The sequence below is a fragment of the Erpetoichthys calabaricus genome, chromosome 1, assembly GCF_900747795.2.
Source record: "Erpetoichthys calabaricus chromosome 1, fErpCal1.3, whole genome shotgun sequence".
NCBI lineage: Eukaryota > Metazoa > Chordata > Cladistia > Polypteriformes > Polypteridae > Erpetoichthys > Erpetoichthys calabaricus.
Window position 1 is genome coordinate 326,653,169 of NC_041394.2, and position 22,421 is coordinate 326,675,589.

The window sequence follows — 22,421 nt, forward strand, 5'->3', positions numbered from 1 at the left end:
AAAACAAAACCTTGTTTTTTTTCTGAATTCTCAACTGCTTCTTCCAATTTACATTTTAGGTATTGACATTTTAAAATATTTTGATATTTTGGCTTAGACCTCTGTTTGTTTTTGACCATCACTTTTTTCCTCAGTCATCTCCTTTAATTTATTTTCCTTTTTGGCCTGCCATTTCCCACCAGTGGCACTACAACAGCATAGTCCCAATTCACCACTGTCACAAACCACAAGCATCTTATTATGTATCAAAAATGTTTGTATGTAAAAAAATTTATTGGCACACACTTCCTCTTTGCATATTTTAAATTAAGCAGTTAGCATCCATTTTCAATTAAAAAAAAATTAAAAGGCTGCTGCTTGACATAACAGGTTCTGCATTTATTTGTGAAAAGAAAACCATTTCAATTAGCTGGACACATACAACAAATGAAGTAGAACCACAGTAGCCCACCCCACCCCAATATAAATAATACAAAATTTACAACCAAATGTACATTTTTTTCATGGCATATTTATAAAAACATTTGTAACTGGCAACATGTCGGCTGATCACAAGACAGTCCGTATCAACAGTCCGCACAGATTCTTGGAGCCTTTCGTGAGCAGCTCCCGCACACAAACCGGCGGCACTTTACGCAGTTCTCCTTTGCTTTGTTGCGTTTGCATCTTCTCACCTGGCACTGCGTCGTTTTGCCAGGAGGAAGAGGGACCAGAAGGGTTGCGGCGATGCGAGCAGCTTTCTCAGTGGATGCTGCGGCCTCCTTGGCTGCCATGTGCTTCTCGCGCAGCTCCCAAGCCAGATCCATGATGAACTGCCTCCTGCCTTCTCTCTTACCCATGCATTGCTCATATAGAATATGGGCGTTGATTGCAGCCAAGTCAAGCAGGTTATAAAATACAGCAACGGGCCACCTATGACTGCCTCCTTTCACCGTGTACAGCTTTGCCATTTGGTCTAGCACATCTACACCAACCTAGAGAAATGATAAAGCAGTATAAATTTCCTTTTCCTTCCAAAATTGCAACGGTTACATTTATAAAATACACAAACTGCAAATAGAGATCTACATACCTTAGTGCGATTGTAGTCCATCAGAGTGTCTGGTTTCTTCTTTCTGTCGGAGCTGATGCGGACAGCGGCATGCATAGTACTCAGAACACAGACGCACTTCTTCGGCTTGTACGTATAGACAGTAAGCGTAGCTTTTCCTGTTGCCATCACAGTCGTCAAAAATGGTTCTCTTGGTGTATTACCTTTGATGGAGGGCGGCACTTCCTGCCTCTTTTTGTTCATGCTACCAAGCAGGCTCATCTTTTTGGCAAGTAACTTGTTGGCCAGAGAGAGTGATGTGAAACGACTGGCAACAGTGACATTTCTCCCTTTGCCTATGAAAGGCTCAACAAGTCGCAATGCCACAGTCTCCGACGGTCTCTCCCCTGGTTTTCGGGTGCCATCTCTCCCTAAATAGGGAATAGCATTTAGCATATACTTGCTGCTTAAATCGGTGGCCATCCAGAATTTGATGCCAAACTTGTCGGGTTTGCTTGACATGAACTGAGTGAAGGGACATCGACATTTTGTGGGGAAGAACTGCTCATCAATGGTTATGTTCTGCCCAGGTTTGTAACACTTGATGCAGTTCTGTACAAAATTATGCCAAGTGTCTGATATCGCAGCAAATTTGTCATTCCGCAGACGCTCTTGCCGCGTCTCCCTGTTGTCAAATCGGAGAAATTTCATAATCTGGCGGTAGCGGTTTCGTGACATGGTTTCCTTAAAAAATGTAATCCCAAACTTCTCTGACCAGTAGCTCTCCATGTCCATGTTTTTCCCACCATATACACCACGTAGATACGAAAGAGCAATGAATGCCATCAGCTCATCTACAGTCAAGTCCCATGCAGTATCAGTCTTTTGGGCTTCAGCTACAGTGCAATCTCTGATGTGTGTCAGCATCTTCACGTCACACAAGCAAAGGAAACTGTCAAGACGACTGCTAATTCTCTCTTTTGCATGCTTTGTTGGGCCTGCGGTGTCTGTGAAAACATAGTGAGCGGGCCGCCTTCGAACACGGGACTCTTCGCCTACCACTTGCAGTGTCCACACTGTGCCATCTCGTGCCTTCTCCTTTCTCCCTGAGGAAATTGATACCGGTTCGAGGGTCTCCATTCGAGCCCTTTTGTGGCGAGGAGGTTGGGATGTCACTGCATCAGCCTCTGGTGCTGGCTCTGAAGCACACTCCAGGTCAGATTCAGACTCTGAATCAGATGACGCGTCACTGTCCAGTTCAAAGTCGATGTCTGGCCCCCCATCAGAGTCAGCATAGTCCATGTTCTGTAACATTTCCAAAGCCTTCTTGGCATTCATTTTGCTTGAATGATTAGGATGGCTTGCTGTCATATCCTTGTCTCTCAGAGTTGTGCGAAAAGCATTGTGCTGCTGTTCCAGTTGGGTACCAGTGTTCAGGAGTGCTGCTTGCGGCAGTAATGGGGGGTCTTCATGTAAAAGAACAAAGAAAAAATATCATCAATCTCTGCCCCAAAAGAATTTAAAAGAGTTGAAACAAGAGGGGCATTTGAAAGGCAGCTATTTAAGAAAGGACAGCAGCATCACACACACAACAGAATAAGCTTCAAAAACACAACTTCCATTGGTGTGGTAAACATGGCTCCTAGAGATAAACGAGGAAAATGGAAGCTCATGTAAGTTATAAATTATAATTATGAAATTTTCAGTCAAAAGGGAAAAAGTGACATAGAATCAATAATAAGACTAAAAATTGCTTGCCTTAATGCCAGAACAAAAATGATTTGGAGTTAAATGGCAGCACAAAGACCACAGCACCCCAAACCTGGCTGAATCCTACAGACTGTGAGGAGTATAATAGAATCCAGCTGTTTTTACCAGGAATTGGCCTAGAATTTTAACATTACTTTTTGGTCTCCTGGCTACAAAAAGGACATAGCAACACTAGAAAAGGTCCAGAGAAGAGCGACTAGGCTGATTCCCGGGCTACAGGGGATGAATTATGAGGAAAGATTAAAAGAGCTGAGCCTTTACAGTTTAAACAAAAGAAGATTTAAGAGGTGACCTGATTGAAGTGTTTAAAATGATGAAGGGAATCAGTACAGTGGATCGAGACTGTTATTTTAAAATGAGTTCATCAAGAACAACGGGACACAGTTGGAAACTTAAGGGTAAATTTCACACTAACATTAGGAAGTTTATATATATATATATATATATATATATATATATATATATATATATATATGTATGAAGACTTTTCAGTGCGTTCCATTTGGCAAATCAAATACCTTTATTACAATGCCACATTGTAGATTTTCCTTTTATAATAATTTTTTGTGGACTGGAATGATGTAAACTTTCGTGGTCCTCCTCTTTTCTGTATAATAACCAGTTTTAAAGGCAGTTATTTCACGACACATATTTATGTTTAAATGGGACCAAGTTAGTGGAAGAACTGCTGGTTCCTTTCCAATTTGCAACCCATTACTAATGGATACCTGATTAAGAAAACAGGACAATGCCTGAATGCAACTGTTTCTAACCAAAATAAGTACTTGAGGGATCTAAATTGTGTGACAGTTTGCGGTCCTCTCGACCCCTTGAACCCTCTGACCACTCTTCAGACACCAGGTAAAAGTCCAATAATTATTTATTTGGACAAACACGTGCACAAAGCACCTACACTCCACAATACTCATATAATAAACCAATACAATCACTAATCAATAAACAATCCTCCACTCCCAGACGCGTTGCCACCCTTCCACCCTGCTCAGCTTCACGCTCTGGTCTCTCACAATCCTTGAATCCTTGAAGTGTTTCACCCTCTCTGTCCACGTGACTAGGAACACTTCCGCGTCAGATAAAAATCCTTTCTTCTTCACCCCGGAAGCACGTCATTCCTCCTGTCCATGTGACATGAATGTACTTCTGGGGCGTAGGGCAAATAATCCTTGTTCCTCCCTGCAGCGTCCCCTAGCGGCCCCCATGGCATCCAGCAAGGTTGGGGATAAAAACTGCATTGTCCAGAATTCCCTGCTGGCATTCAGGGCACCTCCATGCTGCAGAGAGGGCTCCAACCGGTGGCATGGGGGGGTATTGGCCGGGATGAACGGCAGGCCACATATCACAATTGTAACAAACGAGTTACAAAAAAGTATACTGCTTTAGCAGCAAATGAATGGGATCTACTTAAGAAACTGGTAAGACGAAAACCTGCAACCACTGCTGCTCTCCTGAACGCTATCATATACTCTAGTTTGGACAATCCGCAACTTATCATGCACATATTTACAGCTATTTTGAATAATGTCTCTCCACACATGCATTCCAAGATAACTTAATGTAACTCGAGCAGTCTCCCAGTTTTACTGCTGTATTATTTCAAAAGTCAATTGAAAGTGTAAAAAAATCGCTGTGTTTACCCTAAATTTGATTGGTCATCTCAATTCACTATGGAATGCAACTCAGCTGTTTGACTAAAACTTTTTTGTTGAAGACAGACCATTCAGGCAACGAGTTTGCCAATTCTAATTTCTTCAATATAACATCAAGTTTATATCTGAACTGTCTCCACTCTGCACAGCACTCACAGTACCAGTATACAGGCCAGCCATCAGGGGTGTGTTCTTTCTCTTACTCTGTTCAATGCTTACATAGACTGAGTGTTGGGTAGCGTCGTGGGGTGCAGCAGCTGTGGGGCATCTGTTTATTCACTGATCTGGACTTTGCTGACGATGCTGCGATCTTCATAGAGTCAATGGAGGCTCTGATCGGGGCGGTCGAAAGACTGAGCGAGGAGTCCGAGTGTCTGGGCCTTATGAGTGTCTTGATAAAAACCAAGATCCAGGCCTTTAATGAGATCTTGGGCACAGCCATCGCCAGTGTATCTGTTTGTGGAGGGAGTGTCAACCTTGTCGAGAGGTTTACTTACCTGGGCATTGACATGTCTCTGGTAACTCTTCCTATGAAGAAGAGTAGACGGATTGGGGAAGCGTGGGGGGATCATGAGGTCGCTGGAAAGGGGTGTGTGGCTCTCCCGATATCTATGCAAAAGGACTAAGGTCCAAGTCTTTAGAGTCCTGGTACTTCCGGTCTTGCTATATGGTTGCGAGACATGGATGCTAACCAGTGACCTGAGATGAAGACTGGACTCCTTTGGTACTGTGTCTCTCCGGAAAATCCTTGGGTATCTGTGGTTTGACTTTGTGCCGAATGAGCGGTTGCTGACGGACTCTCGAATGAGGCACATTACCTGCATTGTGAGGGAGCATCAGTGATGACACTACTGCCATGTGTCATAATTCCCAGAGGGTGATCTGGCTTACACGATCCTCATTGTTGAGGACCGGAGCAGCTGGACCAGGTCAAGGGAATGCCCATGTAACACCTGGCTGCGGCAGATAGAGGGTCATTTCCAAAGGGTGGGACTGGACAGCGTGTCTGCCTGGGGGGGTTGCCAACCAGAATCCTGAGCGGTTTCGTCTTGTGGCGGGTGTACTAATGCTTGCTTCCCAATCTGAAACTTATGTTTGAAAGTCCCTAAAGTTCTACTCTTCACCACCAATGACTGACAATAAATATGAATCCCAATAAATATGAATCCCTCAAGCAAATCAAAACCAACTATCCCTAAAGTTTACAGTTGTTTAGTAGATCCATTGAGGGATTTCAAACCTGCCACGCACCACCATATTTATAGTGGTAGTAACAATGATGTACCTGATCCAGAATTCCATGACAATAAGAAGGTGTGTGGGCAAAATTGTCAAATAAACAAGAAAAATAAGATATTAACAACAAACAACCAAAATGAAAATGAAGGCCAGAAATGAAACCCTCAACAAAACACATACGAAGTGAGACCAAAAAAAAACATATACAATTGGAAAGTCTCTAATGGATTAAAAAAGGAAGGAATGCTAGAAAAAAACAGGTATGAAACAGATGAAGATGAAACAGTGCTATCCCAATATAACAACCAAAATAATCTCAATATAAAAATCCCCCTGGATAAACAGATGGGCAGAAAGAGTCGTGGAAACAATCTCTGCTGAATCTGTCCCAATGACAGATGGAGATTAAAAGGATAAGTTTGGAATTTTTCAATTCAAAGTTACTTTTTCACAATTGTAATTTTCCTGGGGAAACTGTTAAGTGAAGCTTTATTTTTAATTGAGAGAAACAAAGCTTGTGCTTTAAAATGAGGTCTTACAAGGAACCAGTCCAAAATGTTAAATAAAAACCGTAGTAAATTTCAGAAAGCAGGTGTTCCTCATTTCTGAATTATAATTAGGGCAACAAAAAGAAACTGAAAGTGAAACTTTTTTCTACTGATTCTTGACACAGTTTATCCTGAGGTAAGAGTATGCTCCTTTTCACAAGGACCCTAATACTGTCGTATTCATGTAAATAGGAAACACAATTACACAACTAAAATATGTCTGAAGCTGTTTAGCACAATATTGCTCTTCTGCTAAAATGGTTTGAAAACATGTGAGGAAAAGATGGGAAAACAAAACATTTACAGTTTACAGCAACACTGCACTCCCACACATTCTGAGCACTGCCATGTCATTCAGGTCAGTTTTGATCCGCCATATTTCTAAAGTTATTTAGCTTCTGTAAAGGCTGAATTGCACCGTTGCTACATAAAGTACACACTCCATGTTTATTTACATCCCATAAATACATCCTAAATGTCATTTGCTCTGAAACTTAGGGTCACAACTACTACAGGTCAACATGGCCAATTAATATATAACTAGTTCAGAAGTCCCGGGTCCTCCCTGCATGGAGTCTGCATGTTCTCCCCGTGTCTGTGTGGGTTTCCTCCGGGCGCTCCGGTTTCCTCCCACAGTCCAAAGACATGCAGGTTAGGTGGATTGGTGATTCTAAATTGGCCTTGGTGTGTGGGTGTGTTTGTGTGTGTCCTGCGGTGGGTTGGCACCCTGCCCGGGATTGGTTCCTGCCTTGTGCCCTGTGTTGGCTGGGATTGGCTCCAGCAGACCCCCGTGACCCTGTGTTCAGGTTCAGCAGGTTGGAAAATGGATGGATGGATAGTTCAGAGGTGAAAAATCTGACGTTCAGGGAGCCAAAAAAGAGGAGGCAGAATCGGGTCAAAAAAAGACCCAGAAGGCACGGCATTGAGTCAGCATTTGAAGACTTTGTGAGATTTAAATATAGACAGGAAGACTGTCAGATTGAATGTCACCATACACTTCACAAGAGGTGTAAGTAAAAATATCCAACCTACCTGTATTAGAATATTATGTCTCACTTAAAGGTTTACCAATGTTGTATCTGTCCTGGTGTCTATATAAACACATGGAACTCCAGTTTCTGTATTACATCTTGCCTGAAGAAGGGGCCCCGAGTTGCCTTGAAAGCTTGCATATTGTAATCTTTCTAGTTAGCCAATAAAAGGGGTCATTTTGATTGACTTCTCACCTGTAGAGAGACTGTGCTCACCCTGACATATTAACTGACCCACATTCCTCATGTTCCTTGTCAGGACAGCACACCATAAAAAGCATAAAATCCTTATAAGCAACACACACTTGCATCATGCTCTGCTATGTTATTGTTATTTTTTTTTACCCCCCACCCTGTTGTGGTGCCTCTGCAAATCACAATGTGCTTAGGACAATGGTACGTGAGTCTTGTAGCACTCAGCTGTTCTCCCTGTGCTGCAAACATATTGTGACATGTATTTAAATAACAGCTGCCCAAGTAATGCTAGGATTTTTTTTTTGTTTGCTGCTGGAGTTTCTTCTGATTGTGTAGGCGTTTCTATAATAAAGTAAAAAAAAATGTACAGAACTGTTAAACTTTAAATATGCAAATATTTGCTTCTTAAAATATTTGAACCTTATATTTGGCTATTTTGACAGGCATCACACAGGCTAGTGTGCCGAGCCCCATCTTTACTCCTTATTCATCTCTGACTGTGCTGTTCATAATTCTATCATGACACCACCAGCACCATAGGCCTGATAGCCAACAACGATGAGATGAGTTACAGAGAAGAAGTCAATCTGCTGCATCAGTGGTGCCAGGACAACAATCTCACCATTAAAGTCAGCAAAAATAAGGAGTTGGTCAAAGAAGTGAATAAGGAGGAGACAGAGCACACCGACATATGTGGAGTGGGTGCTGTTCAGAGGAGGGGAGCAGGTTTAAAAAATATTTAGAGGGACTATCAATAGGCACATCTGTGATATAGCAAAGTAGGTTTGCCAATTCTTTCATTTCCTCAGAGGGTGGGTGTCTCCATCTGTACTCATTGACTTCTACAGGTGCACACAAAGTCCATCACTCATTGACTGTGTAACATCCTGGTACTGAACCTGCACAGCTTAGGGCTCCGGGCATGAAAGTGGGTAGTGAAGCTGGCATAAATGTTTTACTGGCACACAGCCGGTTTGTATTCAGAACATATGCATAATATTTAACACACACGCCATCTGAGAAAAGCACACAGCATTATTTACAACCTCGGCCACCCTGCACTGTCACATCCTTCTCCACTGAAAACCACTGGCACCTGTGTGTTCAGAGGCAGCTTTTTAATTCCACTGGTCATGAGGGTATTTGATAGCCACTGGTAGTGACAAATGTGTTCTTGCATATAAATACACAATCCCTTAGATAGACACATGGACACCTACTGTATATATGTTATGCTCTATGCGTGTTGTTTCATTTGCTTTCTTTTGTTGGTATTGTATTAGACAGACAGACAGACACTTTATTAATCCCAAGGGGAAATTCACAAAAAGTAGTAAAAAGTGTCCAGGAAATGAATCCACATAAAAAAAAGTGGTAGGAGTGATCAGTGAAATAGAGAAAAAGGTAGAAAGATAAAGTCGTACACGGAGCTGCTGGGAAGGCTGCCACTCACGGCGATGCCTGAGTCATAATCAATTATATATTATTATATAATATTAAAAATAATAATATTAAAAATATTATCACTAGTCTGAGGCTCCCGTTTTATGTGCAGAACATACATAGGCATCAGAAAAACTGTCGGCTCCTATGGTCGTTGGGCTCCTGGGCAATTGCCCACCATGTCCACCGTGCCCATGCATTAAGACGGCCCTCGGCTAAGGAAGACAGGCCAGCAAACATTTTATTCTACTACCTCCATATGACAACAAACAATGACATTTTACACCTTACTCCTATTCATCCTACACCCCAAATGGGTGCACATTAAATTAACAGGTGATTCTAAATTGGCCCTGTGTGGGGATTGCAATACACTAGCGAACACTATCTTAAGCGTTAGGGGAAAAAAAATATTTGGGGTTCTATATCATAAAAAGCAAGTCAATTAAAAATATGGGCAAATGTATGTTCCATCAGTAGCAGTAATTGGTTATTAATGAAGAACATGCCAGCCTCTCTTGCCCCAAAAGTAACTGAACACAACACCCTGCTTTTTACAATAAAAGAATCAACACATGCTTTTTGGTAAAAGTGGACACAAAGATTACAAGATGAGGTTCAAGTAAATCACTTGGATATCTCATTTCAACACCTACCTTCTGCAGGGGGTCTTGAAGACGAGGCCATCTCAATCATGTCCCGGATCAGTGGTTCTATCTTCACATGTAAAGACTGATCCTGTAGGAAACCAGGTCTACTCAGAGTGGAGGCTAATCCTGTTACCTCCTCATTTGGACTCAAGTCCTGAGAGACAGACTCTGATTTAAGGTCTTCTGTCTTCATGCTGATTACACTCCCAAGATTCTGCATGCCATTGCATTCATACATCTGCTGAGAATCTTCTTTAAATCTAAAAGCCCCCCATTCACAGCCCTCTTCCTTAATGCCCGTGCTTTTATCTTTTATTCCAAACATGTTTAGTGTGGAATTCTCTCTTTCCTCAACATTACTCCAGTCTCTCGAGGACCCCTCTTCACTTTTATATTCCTTCACCAGTGGCTCCTGCACAGCCTGGTACATCACCAAGCCAATGGAAATGTTATTGGAAATTCCAACTTCCTTTTTTCTCCCTGTAGAAAAAAATGGGTATAATTAATTTGGAAGAGAATCAAAAAGTTGTGACAACATTGACATTCACAGACTTCAAAATTCTTTTCAAATTGTTCAAAAGGCATTTAGAAATTTTAAAGCTGTGCTAAATGTCATAAAGACTAAAGGTGTGTTGATCTCCTGCTCCAAGAAATCTAAATCTTAGCAATATTACTACAGTGATCCCTCGCTATATCACGCTTCGTCTTTCGCGGCTTCACTCCATCGCGGATTTTAAATGTAAGCATTTGTGAATATATATCATGGATTTATCACGTCTGTGGTCTACAGTACGTGTGCTTCTTCAGTTGATTTGCCTATTTGAATTCAAACAAGGGACGCATTTGAATTCAAACAAGGGACGCTATTGGCGGATGGCTGAGAAGCTACCCAATCAGAGCACGCGGTTAAGCTCCTGGGTGCTGTGCTAACTCTCGAGCATCTCGCGACCATTCTACGAATGGCAAAAGATTTCCAGACATCAGTTGAAGAATGGGACCCGCAAATGATTCATTCTTTGCAATTTAAAAATGCTCTTGACGGCACCACGGAAGTGTATAGGAACCTCTTTACACAAATGAAAAAGCAGTGCCAGCAACTGCCCATCATGATGCTTCTTACACGCAAAACACTGCCTAGTATGCCTTCAGTGGAAGAAGATGACGGCGGTGCTACACAGTCGCCTGAAGAGGCTCCTTTAGAACAGCTGTGACAGTGCAGTAAATGTCATTGTTATCTGACAAGTTGGTGAGTACCCAAAACTATTTTTCTACGTACTTAGTACATGTATGTACGTTTATTGTAACTGTGCACACATTTTATACAATTTTTTCCTTGCATTGTTGGTATTTATTGCCGGTGGCCTGTCTATCGTAATGGCTGTAACAAATGTGATATCGGAGACACTCTACAGTATGTTTAAAATAACATTTTGGTTTTATGTACAGCATTTACATGTTATAGATTTTTCACGTATTTTTATATTACCTACTCAATTACAATATGTTTAAAACTGTATTACGTATGAAATAAAACTCCTCAATGATATACGATACGTATGTTTGTGAGTAGTATATAAACTGTGTTTACATACATAATTTCAACGAATCTTACCTAATAACTAAGAGAATATAAAGGGTTTATGCTGTATAACTGTACGGGGAATATTTATAAACCATGTGGGAGAGTTTATAAGGACTTAAAATATATAAAAATAACCATATAAACATATGGTTTCTACTTCGCGGATTTTCTTATTTCGTGGGTGGCTCTGAAACGCAACCCCCGCGATGGAGGAGGGATTACTGTATTTGCACTTTAGTTGGCAGTCGCATTGAACTTGTCTCCTATTATAAATATCTTGCCATTTGGCTTGATGATAAAATCTCTTAAACTGAGGGTTAAACTAGGCACCAAAGCGTGTTCTACTATATGCTGAAGAAAGAAGGCTGTGGTGGTTATGTTACATTTGCTCCTTGGTTATGTCAATGTAATAAACAGAGACATTAACACTTCTGTACTTGAACCTCTTGAGGATGTTTATCATTTAATTTTTAAGGCTGATAACTACCAAAAGATACAATGCTGCCCGTCACTGTGATTTACACAGAAAAGTGGAGTGGCCTACTCTCAGAGGAGAAGTTTAGTTGTATAACTGTGCGTTTTATTATTTCTTTGTCTTGGTTTTATAATAATGACATTTAAACATGTGTGATATTGGCCCCTTTGTGTTTTTTTTCTTGTGCTCTTCAGCATTAAATATGACGCTTCCCCCTCAATATGTGTTTTCTGAGGTTTAAATTTTGGGTTAAAAAGAAAAAAAAAAAAGATAAGAGCCTGGTGCTCTTCTTTACACTATATCAAGAGAACAAAAGTTTTGTAGTGAATACTAGCTTACTTATAAAACCACTGAAAGGAAAAAATAAAAATTATCACTCCTCAGGTCGCTGGGGTGTTGTGGCACTCCCGATATCTTTGCAAAAAGATGAAGGTCCAAATCTTTAGATGCCTGGTGCTTCCCATTTTGCTATACTATCCAGTGACCTGAGACGAAGACTGGAGTCCTTTGGTATTGTGTCTCTTTGAAGAATCCTTGGGTATCGCTGGTTTGACATGGTGTCAAATGAGCTCACAGAGTCCCGAATGAGGCACATTACCTGCCAGTGTTCTCCCCAGAAATTTTTTCCAGCCGGGTGGCACAAAAAAGTAGCTGGGTTGGGCGGGACGGGGAAATTTGGTGGTGGGGAAAATTAAATGTGCACTATTTTTTTTTTAGTTAATTATTATTAATTATCTTCCATTGCTCAATAGGACTTCCTTTTTTAAGGTTTGACACTTGTGCCACAATATTTTTATTACATTTAAGAAGTATTCAATTCAGGATCCTGCAACCCTAACAAAAATTTTAAATAACAATTGTTATGACATAAACAAAGAGGCACAAGTATTGTAATGCCGGGAAGAAAAGTGAAAACAATGGAAAAAAAAAGTATGGGAAACCTAATGAAGAAAAATTTTAAAATATTCTTTAAAGCCAACTTGCAGTATGCAGAAGGTGTCTTCAGTTAAATACTTATTCTTCTTTTCTTCCTAGAGGCCCAGTTGTCTGCAGCTTGTCCATAATCAAAGTCCCCAGGATCTGGGCCCTCCAAGGAGATCAGCATGAGATTATTTAGCGTGCTTTGATTCATGTGATTTCTCAAACATGTCTTGATCATTTTAAGGGCAGAAAACCCCCTTTCACATTCAGCTGTGCTCACGGAGATCACTAGCCCAATATGAGCTAGTTTGGCTAAATTTGGAAATGACCCTTCGAGCTCTGATGTCGTTGCCATTTTTAGTAAAATCCGTTTTGGACTGAAGTCTTTGTATGATTGACTTCTGATCATTTTTGACGCAACTGTCCATTCTTGCCTGCTACTTTCATATTTAAATTGATGGGCTACCATTTTTGGAGTAATGATTGAAAAGAATGTGGTATAGCGGGTCCACGGATTAAAAAAAAAAAAAAAAGGGCCAGTTTTAAATCCATAGAGCCGTGTCGCTCTCTGTGGGCGCGATTGCACGACCGCGGGGAGTTAATGAGGTAGCTGGGGGCGAGTCGTACCTGCATGTGTGGGTGTGATCGTTCTCAATTGCTTCATTGGTTTCCTGTGGTGGGTGATTAAGGCGCTGCGCCCATGGAGATGTGAATATTATATATATATATATATATATATATATATATATACACACACACACACACACACAGACACACGAGTCGACACAAGGAAAGGGGAAGAATTCAAAGGGAAAGAATTCAAAGACGGAGAAATCAAAGAAAAAAGAAACAGAAGGAGGTTAAAGGTCATGAAAAGCAGTCTTAGAAAGACAATCTGGCCACCTGAAAGGAGGAGACCGCATGAGCTGGGGCCCCGTGAAGAAGCGTTAGCTGTGGCACTCTTGAGAGCTAGTTCGCCCCACTGAACATCCAGGTGGAGTGTGGTGAGCAAGGCAGGTGCCCTTCCTAGGCTTCTGAAGTGCAACCAAGTGACCGCGAAGGAAGAAGGGAGGAGATCCGACCTCGGACAGTCTGGCCGTGATGCCTGGAGATGGCCAAGATGGAGGTTGGCTGAAAGGGGCTCGTGGCTGCTGAGTCTCTGCTGGCTAAGCGAGCATTGGGTGAGCCTGGTAGAAAGAGAAGGAGGTGGGCTGAGATCAGGAGGAGTTAGACTGCATTTTAACCACTGATTTTTTAATGGATTTATTTATTGATTTTTATTCCCACTTTTTATTGGATTTTTATTATGGATTTATATATGTACTTTTTTTGGGGGTTTTACTTTTTTCATGGTCCAGCAAGCTTTCTTTTCGAAATCTTCTGCATGGCACATTTACCCAAGGTAACTCCTTCCTTGGGGGGGGTGTTTGTTTGAATATTTCATGCACAATGAGCACCACATACCATTTCCTTTGACCATTAGCCAATCAAAATCTTTAAACCATTGTTGGTTGATGCTGGATAAGAAGTGCTTAGATTTATCAATTGGCAGAGTGTGTGCTAAAGAGATTTCCCCCGATGGACCAGCCTCTGCAATGTCTTTGTCTGAAATTGCCACATCAGTAGTTGACGCTGCACCGTCATTAGTTTGTGGCGTCCCTTTTCTGAAAAAATTGAACAGTGTTGTTTTCTGAACATTTTTTTTTTTTTACTCATGTCGGAAAAATGTTTGGAAACAATTCAAAGTACCTATGAATAAGACTTTTGAGTGGGAAAGTGGGAGTCTGTTGGATATTCAATGCACACTTGCACTACGGCAGGGCAAGATATGAACAAAAAAAGGAATGGCAGATGGGTCACTTTAACAAAACCTTCAGCAATTCAGTGACAAAACTTTTGCTCAGGTCACATTGTGTGCTGCAAGGGTTTCTGCACACTTTTTGCAATATGGACGCAGGTCCAAATATGAGCAAATATAAAAACGGCAGAGGAAGTCACTTTAACAGGAACCACAGTGAGTGCTACAAAGATTTTTGCACACAGAACACACCAAATGCTTAAACAAATGTATATATATTGGTTTGCTAAGTACTGAACAAGAAGAGAGCAGCTGTATGCTACACAGACTGCACTGACACTGAGCACAAAGACGTCACTTCCTGACGGCCTTTTTCTGATATATGACAAGCTGGTTCCACTAGATTTTTTTTTTTATTTTATCAGTCCTCCTCTCGCCCGCCCACCTCCCCATACTCTTTGCTTGTGAACTCCGCTCCACCTTGTCCCCACTATTAGCTTGTTCAGCATCGAGTGACGGCAATATTACATAATGGATTGGTAAACCCTCACCTACAGTAAGTAATTTGTACAGTTTTGGTCACCATATTTAAAGAAGAAAAAAAAAAACATAGCATCGCTATAGAGATCTGAACTAGGAGGAGAGACTAAGGGAGTTGAACCTTTTCAGGCTAAGCAAACAAATAAGGGGAATTAGTACAGTGGACTCCATCTGTTACTTTAAAATGAGTTCAACAAGAATACGGAGGCATGGTTTGAAACCTGTTTAGAGTAAAATCCACACAAATCATCAGAAAGGGTTTTCTTCATGCATAGAGCCAGAGACATGTGGAATAAATTTCCAAGTAGTGTGATAGACAGTAAGACTTCAGGAACCTTCAAAACATAATGCAATGTTATGTTAGAGAAAGTAGGTGAAAAGCACAGATGAGCATAGCTGGGCTGAATGGCCTGTCCTCATCAAAATTGCTCTAACAACGTCAGTCAAAACTAGGATCAGGAATGGGACTTTCAACTAGAGCACCAACAAAAAACGTAATACATGTTACTGTGAAGTACTACACACAGAGGAACATGTTCCAACTATTAAAGAAGAAATTGCTTTTATATGCTTAAGAGGCCAATTATTCTATTACCAAAAGAGAGCTTTTCTTCACTCTGAACCTGGACTATTTACCTCACTATTTTTTGTTAGCCTTTGGGAAGCACTTGCCCGACCTATTAACGTGCATGATTTGTAACTCCAGTGTAAAATACTCAATACCCCCTTGGGTCAATGTGCAAGTGTTAACACTTTGGTGAGTATCAACTTGGTCCAAATGACATGTCATGATTTTAAACTAAGCATCATTCAAACGAATTACTAAGTACAATTCACAATTCTCCCATCAGTATGCTTAGCAATTAAATTTTCCAATTTGTACCTAATAAATTCTTGACAACTGCAATCATAGCAGTATGTTGTCTGCCACTTGCTAATCGCGTATCAGTACAATTGCCCTTAAAAACAGCTTGAGCACTTAAAAGTCTTATGTAAAGCAACAAGGCCGTTTTTTTTTTAAAAAACAGAAAACACTTTCAATCAGTCACTATACCACCACTTTAAATTTTAAAAGAAAGACACGAGCAACACGTGAACTGCTTTGTATAAAAATTTTACATACATCACCATTTATCGAGCTTAAACAAATCATAGAAGATTTGCGGTTACATGGATTGAGGTGTCTGCATGTGCCGGTGGATAGGTGGACTAGGCGTGTGCGTATTCGCACGGATCGGTTCTGCAAAAGGCTTCGCGGACAAAGAATAAAATTAAAGTCCAGAAATCAACGGGTTGTTTGTGGTAAGTCAAAAGGGTTGTCCTCCTCCCCGGCCACTGTGAGATTCGGTGCTTAATGGGGCAACGAACGGCATGATGCGAAGCGTAGCGAACCGTGGACGTCCACACACACAGTACACTCAAAGAGAGGAGTCCAGCTGCAGTGGGGCTCTGTGCAGAATGCATCATATAGCCATGACAGGTTTTGATGTTGCCGCTCGGTCACTTCTTTCTCTAACTTACACTAGGTTCTATCCTACGTGCACTAACCTCTTTTTCCGCAATCCGCTTGTCTTCAAAGCGATCAAAAATTACAGATGCTAAATTCATAAGAATGAAACGATGTACGGTCGGGGAGAGCACACAAACACATAACGTGCGCTGAAGTTTGTATGGATAGCCAGCAGGCTCAAAATATACGCGCTTTGTCTGGAAATGCACACGCGTATCCATAAGCGGATCTGCAGGGAGTGCGCGATCCTTAAAGCAGAAAACAACAAAAAAATTGACAGTTGCTAATAACACTCTTGAGCCTTTGCATTTATAACAGCAGGCATCGACAGCCGTCTTTAGAAATGTCATGAGAAGATATTTGAATGACAGTTTCATTTATGTGAAATTTCGAGGAAAGGAGGTAATTTTTGTTTAATGGGTTAGAATCAAAACCATATTTTGAATTTAAGCAATTCACCATTTTAAGGCAGCAAATAAACTTTGTCATATGTTAAAACAAATAATAATGTCTGTGATTATTATGACCCACGAGATAACCATTAAATATTAGTCATATGGACTGGACTAGATAAATAATGTCAAGCTGAGATTGTCATTAAGTAGAAACAGCAAAGAAGGACAAGTGGAAACAAATACATGATAATAATGTGTGTGTATTTTTTTTTTTTTTAAATGCACATTGCTTTGTTGTAAAGGTAAGCCTTTTGCAGTCATACTAACTTTCAAAACTTTTTTTCTGTAATTTGAAACAGAGGACAAGGGCATGCTGTATCCATTGTTCTACTGAAAATAATTGACACACACACATTATATTATATATATAGGTGTGAATCGTAATCTGATTACAAGTGTTACCTGGTAGGTAAACATCCAAGTAATCCGACTGTGATTAAACCTATGAATGTAACACTCCAATCTGCACCCTGTCAAATAAGTGAACCTGCTGCTGTGACATCAGAGGGTATGGCTCAGGTGCTGCCATCCGTTGTTCGATCCAAAACCGTAAGGGGAAGCAAAGTTGCGTACAGCTGACGAGCCCCAATAAGGGCGAAACGTGTGTCGTGTATTCTTTTTATTATTTGGCAGGTACCATATCGCATATATAGATATACAAGCTGACGCCCGCCGTAGCATACGGCGGTGTAAGAATATGAACGGAAAACGGTGAGAAAGGAATTCAGAAATCATGAAGAAATAAATACTTCTTGAAAGACGCAGTGTGCATAATTTCCGGCCAAGCAGGATTACATGTGAAAGTGATAAATAAACCAGGCTTTCCGAATTTACGTACTATGGCCATGACATCCTGATAGTTTTGTTGCATGTATCTTGGACTTCCTGGAAATGTGGACGGTAATATGATCACTTTACCTGCACGTACGTTGTTATTTTCAGCGTTTGCTTGCTGTGCGTCTGATAGTTCCACGCGCAGATCTTGTTGATGAAATCTGAGATAGTTGAGACACGCGCCCTCTGTTTTAACATACGCATCTACGACATACTGTTGGAATAGTTTGCCGCTGGAGTGCAAAATACTAAATGTATTCCTCATTGCTAATCTGTACACGCGTAAAATTGGCATTGAGTAAGCTTTATTCGCTTGGCGGTTCTTTTATTGGGAACATGTTGTAAATCTTTGTGTCAGCCAATGTCTTCCGTAAGGGAATAAAATTGGGTAAACCATAGGATCGCATATTGAGCGTGAACATCTGTTTACAGGAGTTGCCTATGGGATAAATGCAAATGTCCCTTTCGGCAGGCGTTTCATCATCTTCTCTGACGAAAATCGCTGCAACATCGGTGTGACATGTCGGGGCATTGTATCGTCTTAAATCCTGCCTAGGGTTTTCCTTGGAAACCATTCGTACAGATGCTGTTGGATTGGACTGAGCGATTTCATGCATGTGTTTGTATGATTTAGCGAAGGGGTTGATGGTTCTGAGCATGGAATCTAGCTGGAGAAGTACATTTTCGCTGCATGCAGAGTTTGCTTTATTTTGTAAACGTACTTCAGTAGCTTGCGCTGTGTCAAAAACATACAACTGTCCATATCCTGGAGAGGTAAGTAGTGTTAGCGTAGTGGTGAGATTTGGTGATAAATTTGTCCGTGTCTTTTAAAACTGTATGGTCCGTGGCAAGGAGGTTGAGTTATCTGTGCACCCATGGAAACAAACGCTAGAGAAGATTTGTATTCTCGATAATTTTTAGCTTCTGATGTTTGCTGTGTAAGAAGCTGTTGTAAAGACACAGGTGGCTCCCGCAAAGGTGGTAAAGCTACTTTACTGTTGTGGCAGCACCTCGAGTACTTGTTGGCTGTATTACGCTCAGCAGGACAGTATAGTGCACGACATGGAAGAAGACGAATATGCCGTGTCGGCTGCTTGTCGGCGGGACCGGTTTTGAAGTGGAAGCAGGACGAACCAGAAGAGAAATATATATAAGAGATATTGACTTGGCTTAAAATTTGAGTGCAGCAGAGAAACATGTTTTTAAGTTAAAGTATTCTATATTTTTTAACAGTGTACAACATCAATAGTAATAATTCAGAATTATTAATTTTGCGCTAATTGTGCAACCCGATTAATGCATTTTTGGTCTGCTGGTTTAGTTTATTCTGTAGGGTTTGTAAATATTTAAAATGGGTAAACAGATAAAGATTTGCAAGTGTAGAAAAGAGAAATGGTTTTTCCAAGTGGAAAAAGGATAAACTAAAGAATGGAAGGGTAAAAACAAAATTAGATAGGTTATGTTGGTCCTTAGCTCTGAGTGAAAAGGGCAAATAAGTCCTAGGAAAGGCAGATAAAGTTTAAATGAAAAGGAACAGAAGATGAAGCATAATCAAGGAAAGGGACAAGGTTAGTTACCAAAAGATCGTACAACAAGAGCCAAAATAGCAGAATTTCAGAACCAGAAAAGTTATTGGAAAAAAAAAAAAAAAGTACTACCACAGTCTTTGCTTTCCTTTTTGGATCATATCTGCAAACTCAGACGACCAGGAAATGCCTGGCGCTGCATACTCAATCAGATATGGCCTGATCTGCATGAACAAGAGACAGTTGCAGTGTCCTCAGTGATGGACAGCTGGTCATTAATCATCACCCCATGGTTACATACTGACTTGGCAGGCATTAGTGATAATAAGCAAAGCTGAACACAGATGGGTGTTAAAAAGGCTGAATTGTCAGGAGAACAAGGAATTTCATCTCTACAAGGTTTAGCTGGACATGGCTTTCCATCATCCAGGTTGCGATGTGAGTGAGACATGCTGAGATTGAGCATTAATAATAATAATTCTTTCCCTTTATATAGCACTTTTCTCACAACTCAAAGCGTGATCCATTGCGGGAGGACTCGGGATGCGAACCCATGATCTTACTGTGAGGCAGCAGCAGCACCACTTGTAGATAGCTAAGACCGTGTGGTCTTCTGGAGGGAACGACAGGTACAGCTGCATATCATTGGCATTGCACTGATATTAGAAGCTATGGGACTGGATGATAGGGCCTAGTGAATTTCTGTACAGAGAAAAGTGGAGAGGACCCAGAACTAATGGTTTAGGCAGACCCTGTGCTTGCCAGATGCAACTCTAACACCTCTCTTCTCCAGGACATGCAGTAGGATATTACCGAGGGGTATGATTCCAACCACCTCAGAACAGTCCTACTGGTATTGAAGTCAGAGAGATGGGCAAGGAGGATCCAATGGTTGGTAGAGGAGAGATCAAGGAGAAGGATGGAGTGCACGGTGTTAGTTCTAGCCAGCTGTAGCTTGTTGTTAATGCAAAATTAGAAAGAAAAAAAAAAACTGGATAATGCTGACATATTTAAATACAACCTGATTACAGTTGTGGATAATAACAGGCAGATAGTGTTAACATTAGAATCACTGAAGCCTATGAAAAAAGATGTAATCCTGGGCCACCTTAAATTCCTTCGCACCTCCTCATCAGTATCTTTGTTTTGCAAACGTGTCAATAAGCACAAACCCCACCCCGACCACCAACGCAGCTGATGTAAGACACAAAATTCTCAGAGGTATAACAAAACAAGCGTGCCTTTGATCAAGAATCTAACTAAAGAAAATATTCAATTTGCATGTTGCTGTCAATATGTAAACAATGAAGCCCAAATATCAATTGTATGGCTGGTGTAGAGGTAAGAGCGGCTGCTTCTAAATCAAGAGGTTGTAGGTTCGATACCGGATCTTCCCCACATTTTCTGTTATGAGTAGTGAGCTGCTATTATTACTATTATATAATAAAAACATGCATTTGATTCGAGTCTGTAACACCCACTGTAAATTTTTACTACATGTAAAAGTTAGTGTTTTTTTTTTTTTGTTCATTTTTATTCTCTCAGTCATGTTTCTTTTCAGAGAGCAGCGATGACCACAGTTGGTGCTGTGGTTGATGCCTGCTTTGAACTATTTGTTGTACCGGCAATCAAAGATATGGTGACTGCTATCAGACTATCATGCGGCATTTGCGCTTTGACAACAAAGACACCTATGCAGAACGTGTGAAAAATGACAGATTTGCATGTGCATGTGCAATGTTACTTCTTATTTAGGAAAAGATCCAAGTCGTCCCACGGGAGAAAGACTTTCCAAGACTAAAGTCATAAAGCCGTTTCTGGACAAAGGCCAAACTGCAACAACAGACAACGTCTTCATAGCACTTGCGCTGGTTTATAAACTGCTGCACTGCAACACAACTCTGCTTGGCACCATAAGTGGGATAGGAACTTCCACCTGCAGCTAAAGTCACTTCAGTACGCATGCAATTCTCCGTGCTAGTGGAGATCTGGCAGTGCTATGCTGACAGTGTATATGCCCAAAAAGAAGAAGTCTGTCTGAATTCCCAGTACCATGCAACATAACGCAATGATTGGGCAAGATCGGGAAGAAAAAAAAAATGTTCAAATGACATTGTTTTCAAATACTGGCGTTTTCATGTATGAATGTGTGTGTGCATGCACGAGAGAGGCAGAGATAGACTTGATATTATTCAAGTGGTTACTAGAATATAAAATAAACACTTTCGCAAAGATATAATGAAACAAGTGTGCTTTTTTTCAAGGAAAAAAACTGAATAAAAAAAAATTAAATTAACAACAAGATACAAAGAAGACATGATTCACCAGCGTTTGTGTGTCTGCTTATATCCCTTCAGCGATATCTTTTAAAAGTAGCAAAACTTTACACCGGCTGTTACAGACTCAAAGCAAATATATGTTTTTATTATAGTAATAACAGAAGCTCATTATTCAAAACAGAAAATGCGGGGAAGACCTGGGATCAAACCCGCAACCTCTTGATTTAGAAGCAGCCGTTCTTACATCTAAACCAGTCATGCAATTGATAGTTGGACCTCGGGTTTTTACATATTGACAGCAACATGTAAATTGAATAATTTCTTTTTCTTCTGTAATATTCTTGAATAAAAACACACTTGTTTTGTTATACCTTTTGTGAAAGTGTTTATTTGAAATTTGTACTTCAGTATTCATAAATTATACCTTCGCGTCAACATTTTATCAATTACTATAACATGAAAAAAGTTTTAGTTATATGTTTGAGATTTCTTGCCTCTCATTTCCTGACATCCTACATTTATCCAGATCATTGTAGAAACGGAACACGTGAAATGTATGTACTGTATTCCAAATAACGACATATTATGTACCCTCTATAACTCTACAGCACCTCACATCCAGATAAAGAGACTTGAGCTGGAAGAACTTCAGCTACGTCGGTGGGAAGTGGGATAGCAGGCTGCTTGCTGCTTGTACTGATCGACACATTTACAAAACAAAAGACGCCGATGGAGAGGTGCAAAGGAATTTAAGGTGGCCCAGCATTACGACTTTTGTCTTAGGCTTCAGGGATTCTAGTGTTAATAAAAAAAAAACTTTATAGATGTAAACGGTTCAAAGGGTGTGTCACCTTGAGGGTTTTATATTAAGCAATATAAACAGATACACTGTACTTGTATAAAATATGATACAGCATACATGAACCAT

At 40.6% G+C, this 22,421-nt stretch overlaps 2 protein-coding genes across 2 annotated transcripts in view; both read right to left on the minus strand.

The window, feature by feature from the left end:
* LOC114664587 (gastrula zinc finger protein XlCGF57.1-like) overlaps positions 1-22,421 on the minus strand; it is a 536,731-nt gene that overhangs the window by 53,686 nt on the left and 460,624 nt on the right. The gene's annotated exons all lie outside the window — the stretch shown is intronic.
* LOC114664488 (piggyBac transposable element-derived protein 4-like) lies at positions 488-10,049 on the minus strand. Its single transcript, XM_028818609.2, has 3 exons — positions 9,580-10,049; positions 1,073-2,496; positions 488-974 (listed from the first exon to the last, which is right to left on the minus strand). The coding sequence occupies exons 1-3, from the start codon at positions 10,001-10,003 to the stop codon at positions 567-569; spliced, it is 2,256 nt and encodes a 751-aa protein (XP_028674442.1). The 5' UTR covers positions 10,004-10,049; the 3' UTR covers positions 488-566.

Coding starts and splice junctions, on each gene's coding strand:
- LOC114664488 (XM_028818609.2), bottom strand. CDS start 10,003: ATGTACCAGGCTGTGCAGGAGCCACTGGTGAAGGAATATAAAAGTGAA. Junction 2,497..9,579: donor TTCAAGACCCCCTGCAGAAG/GTAGGTGTTGAA, acceptor TTTTACATGAAG/ACCCCCCATTACTGCCGCAA. Junction 975..1,072: donor TGGACTACAATCGCACTAAG/GTATGTAGATCT, acceptor TCATTTCTCTAG/GTTGGTGTAGATGTGCTAGA.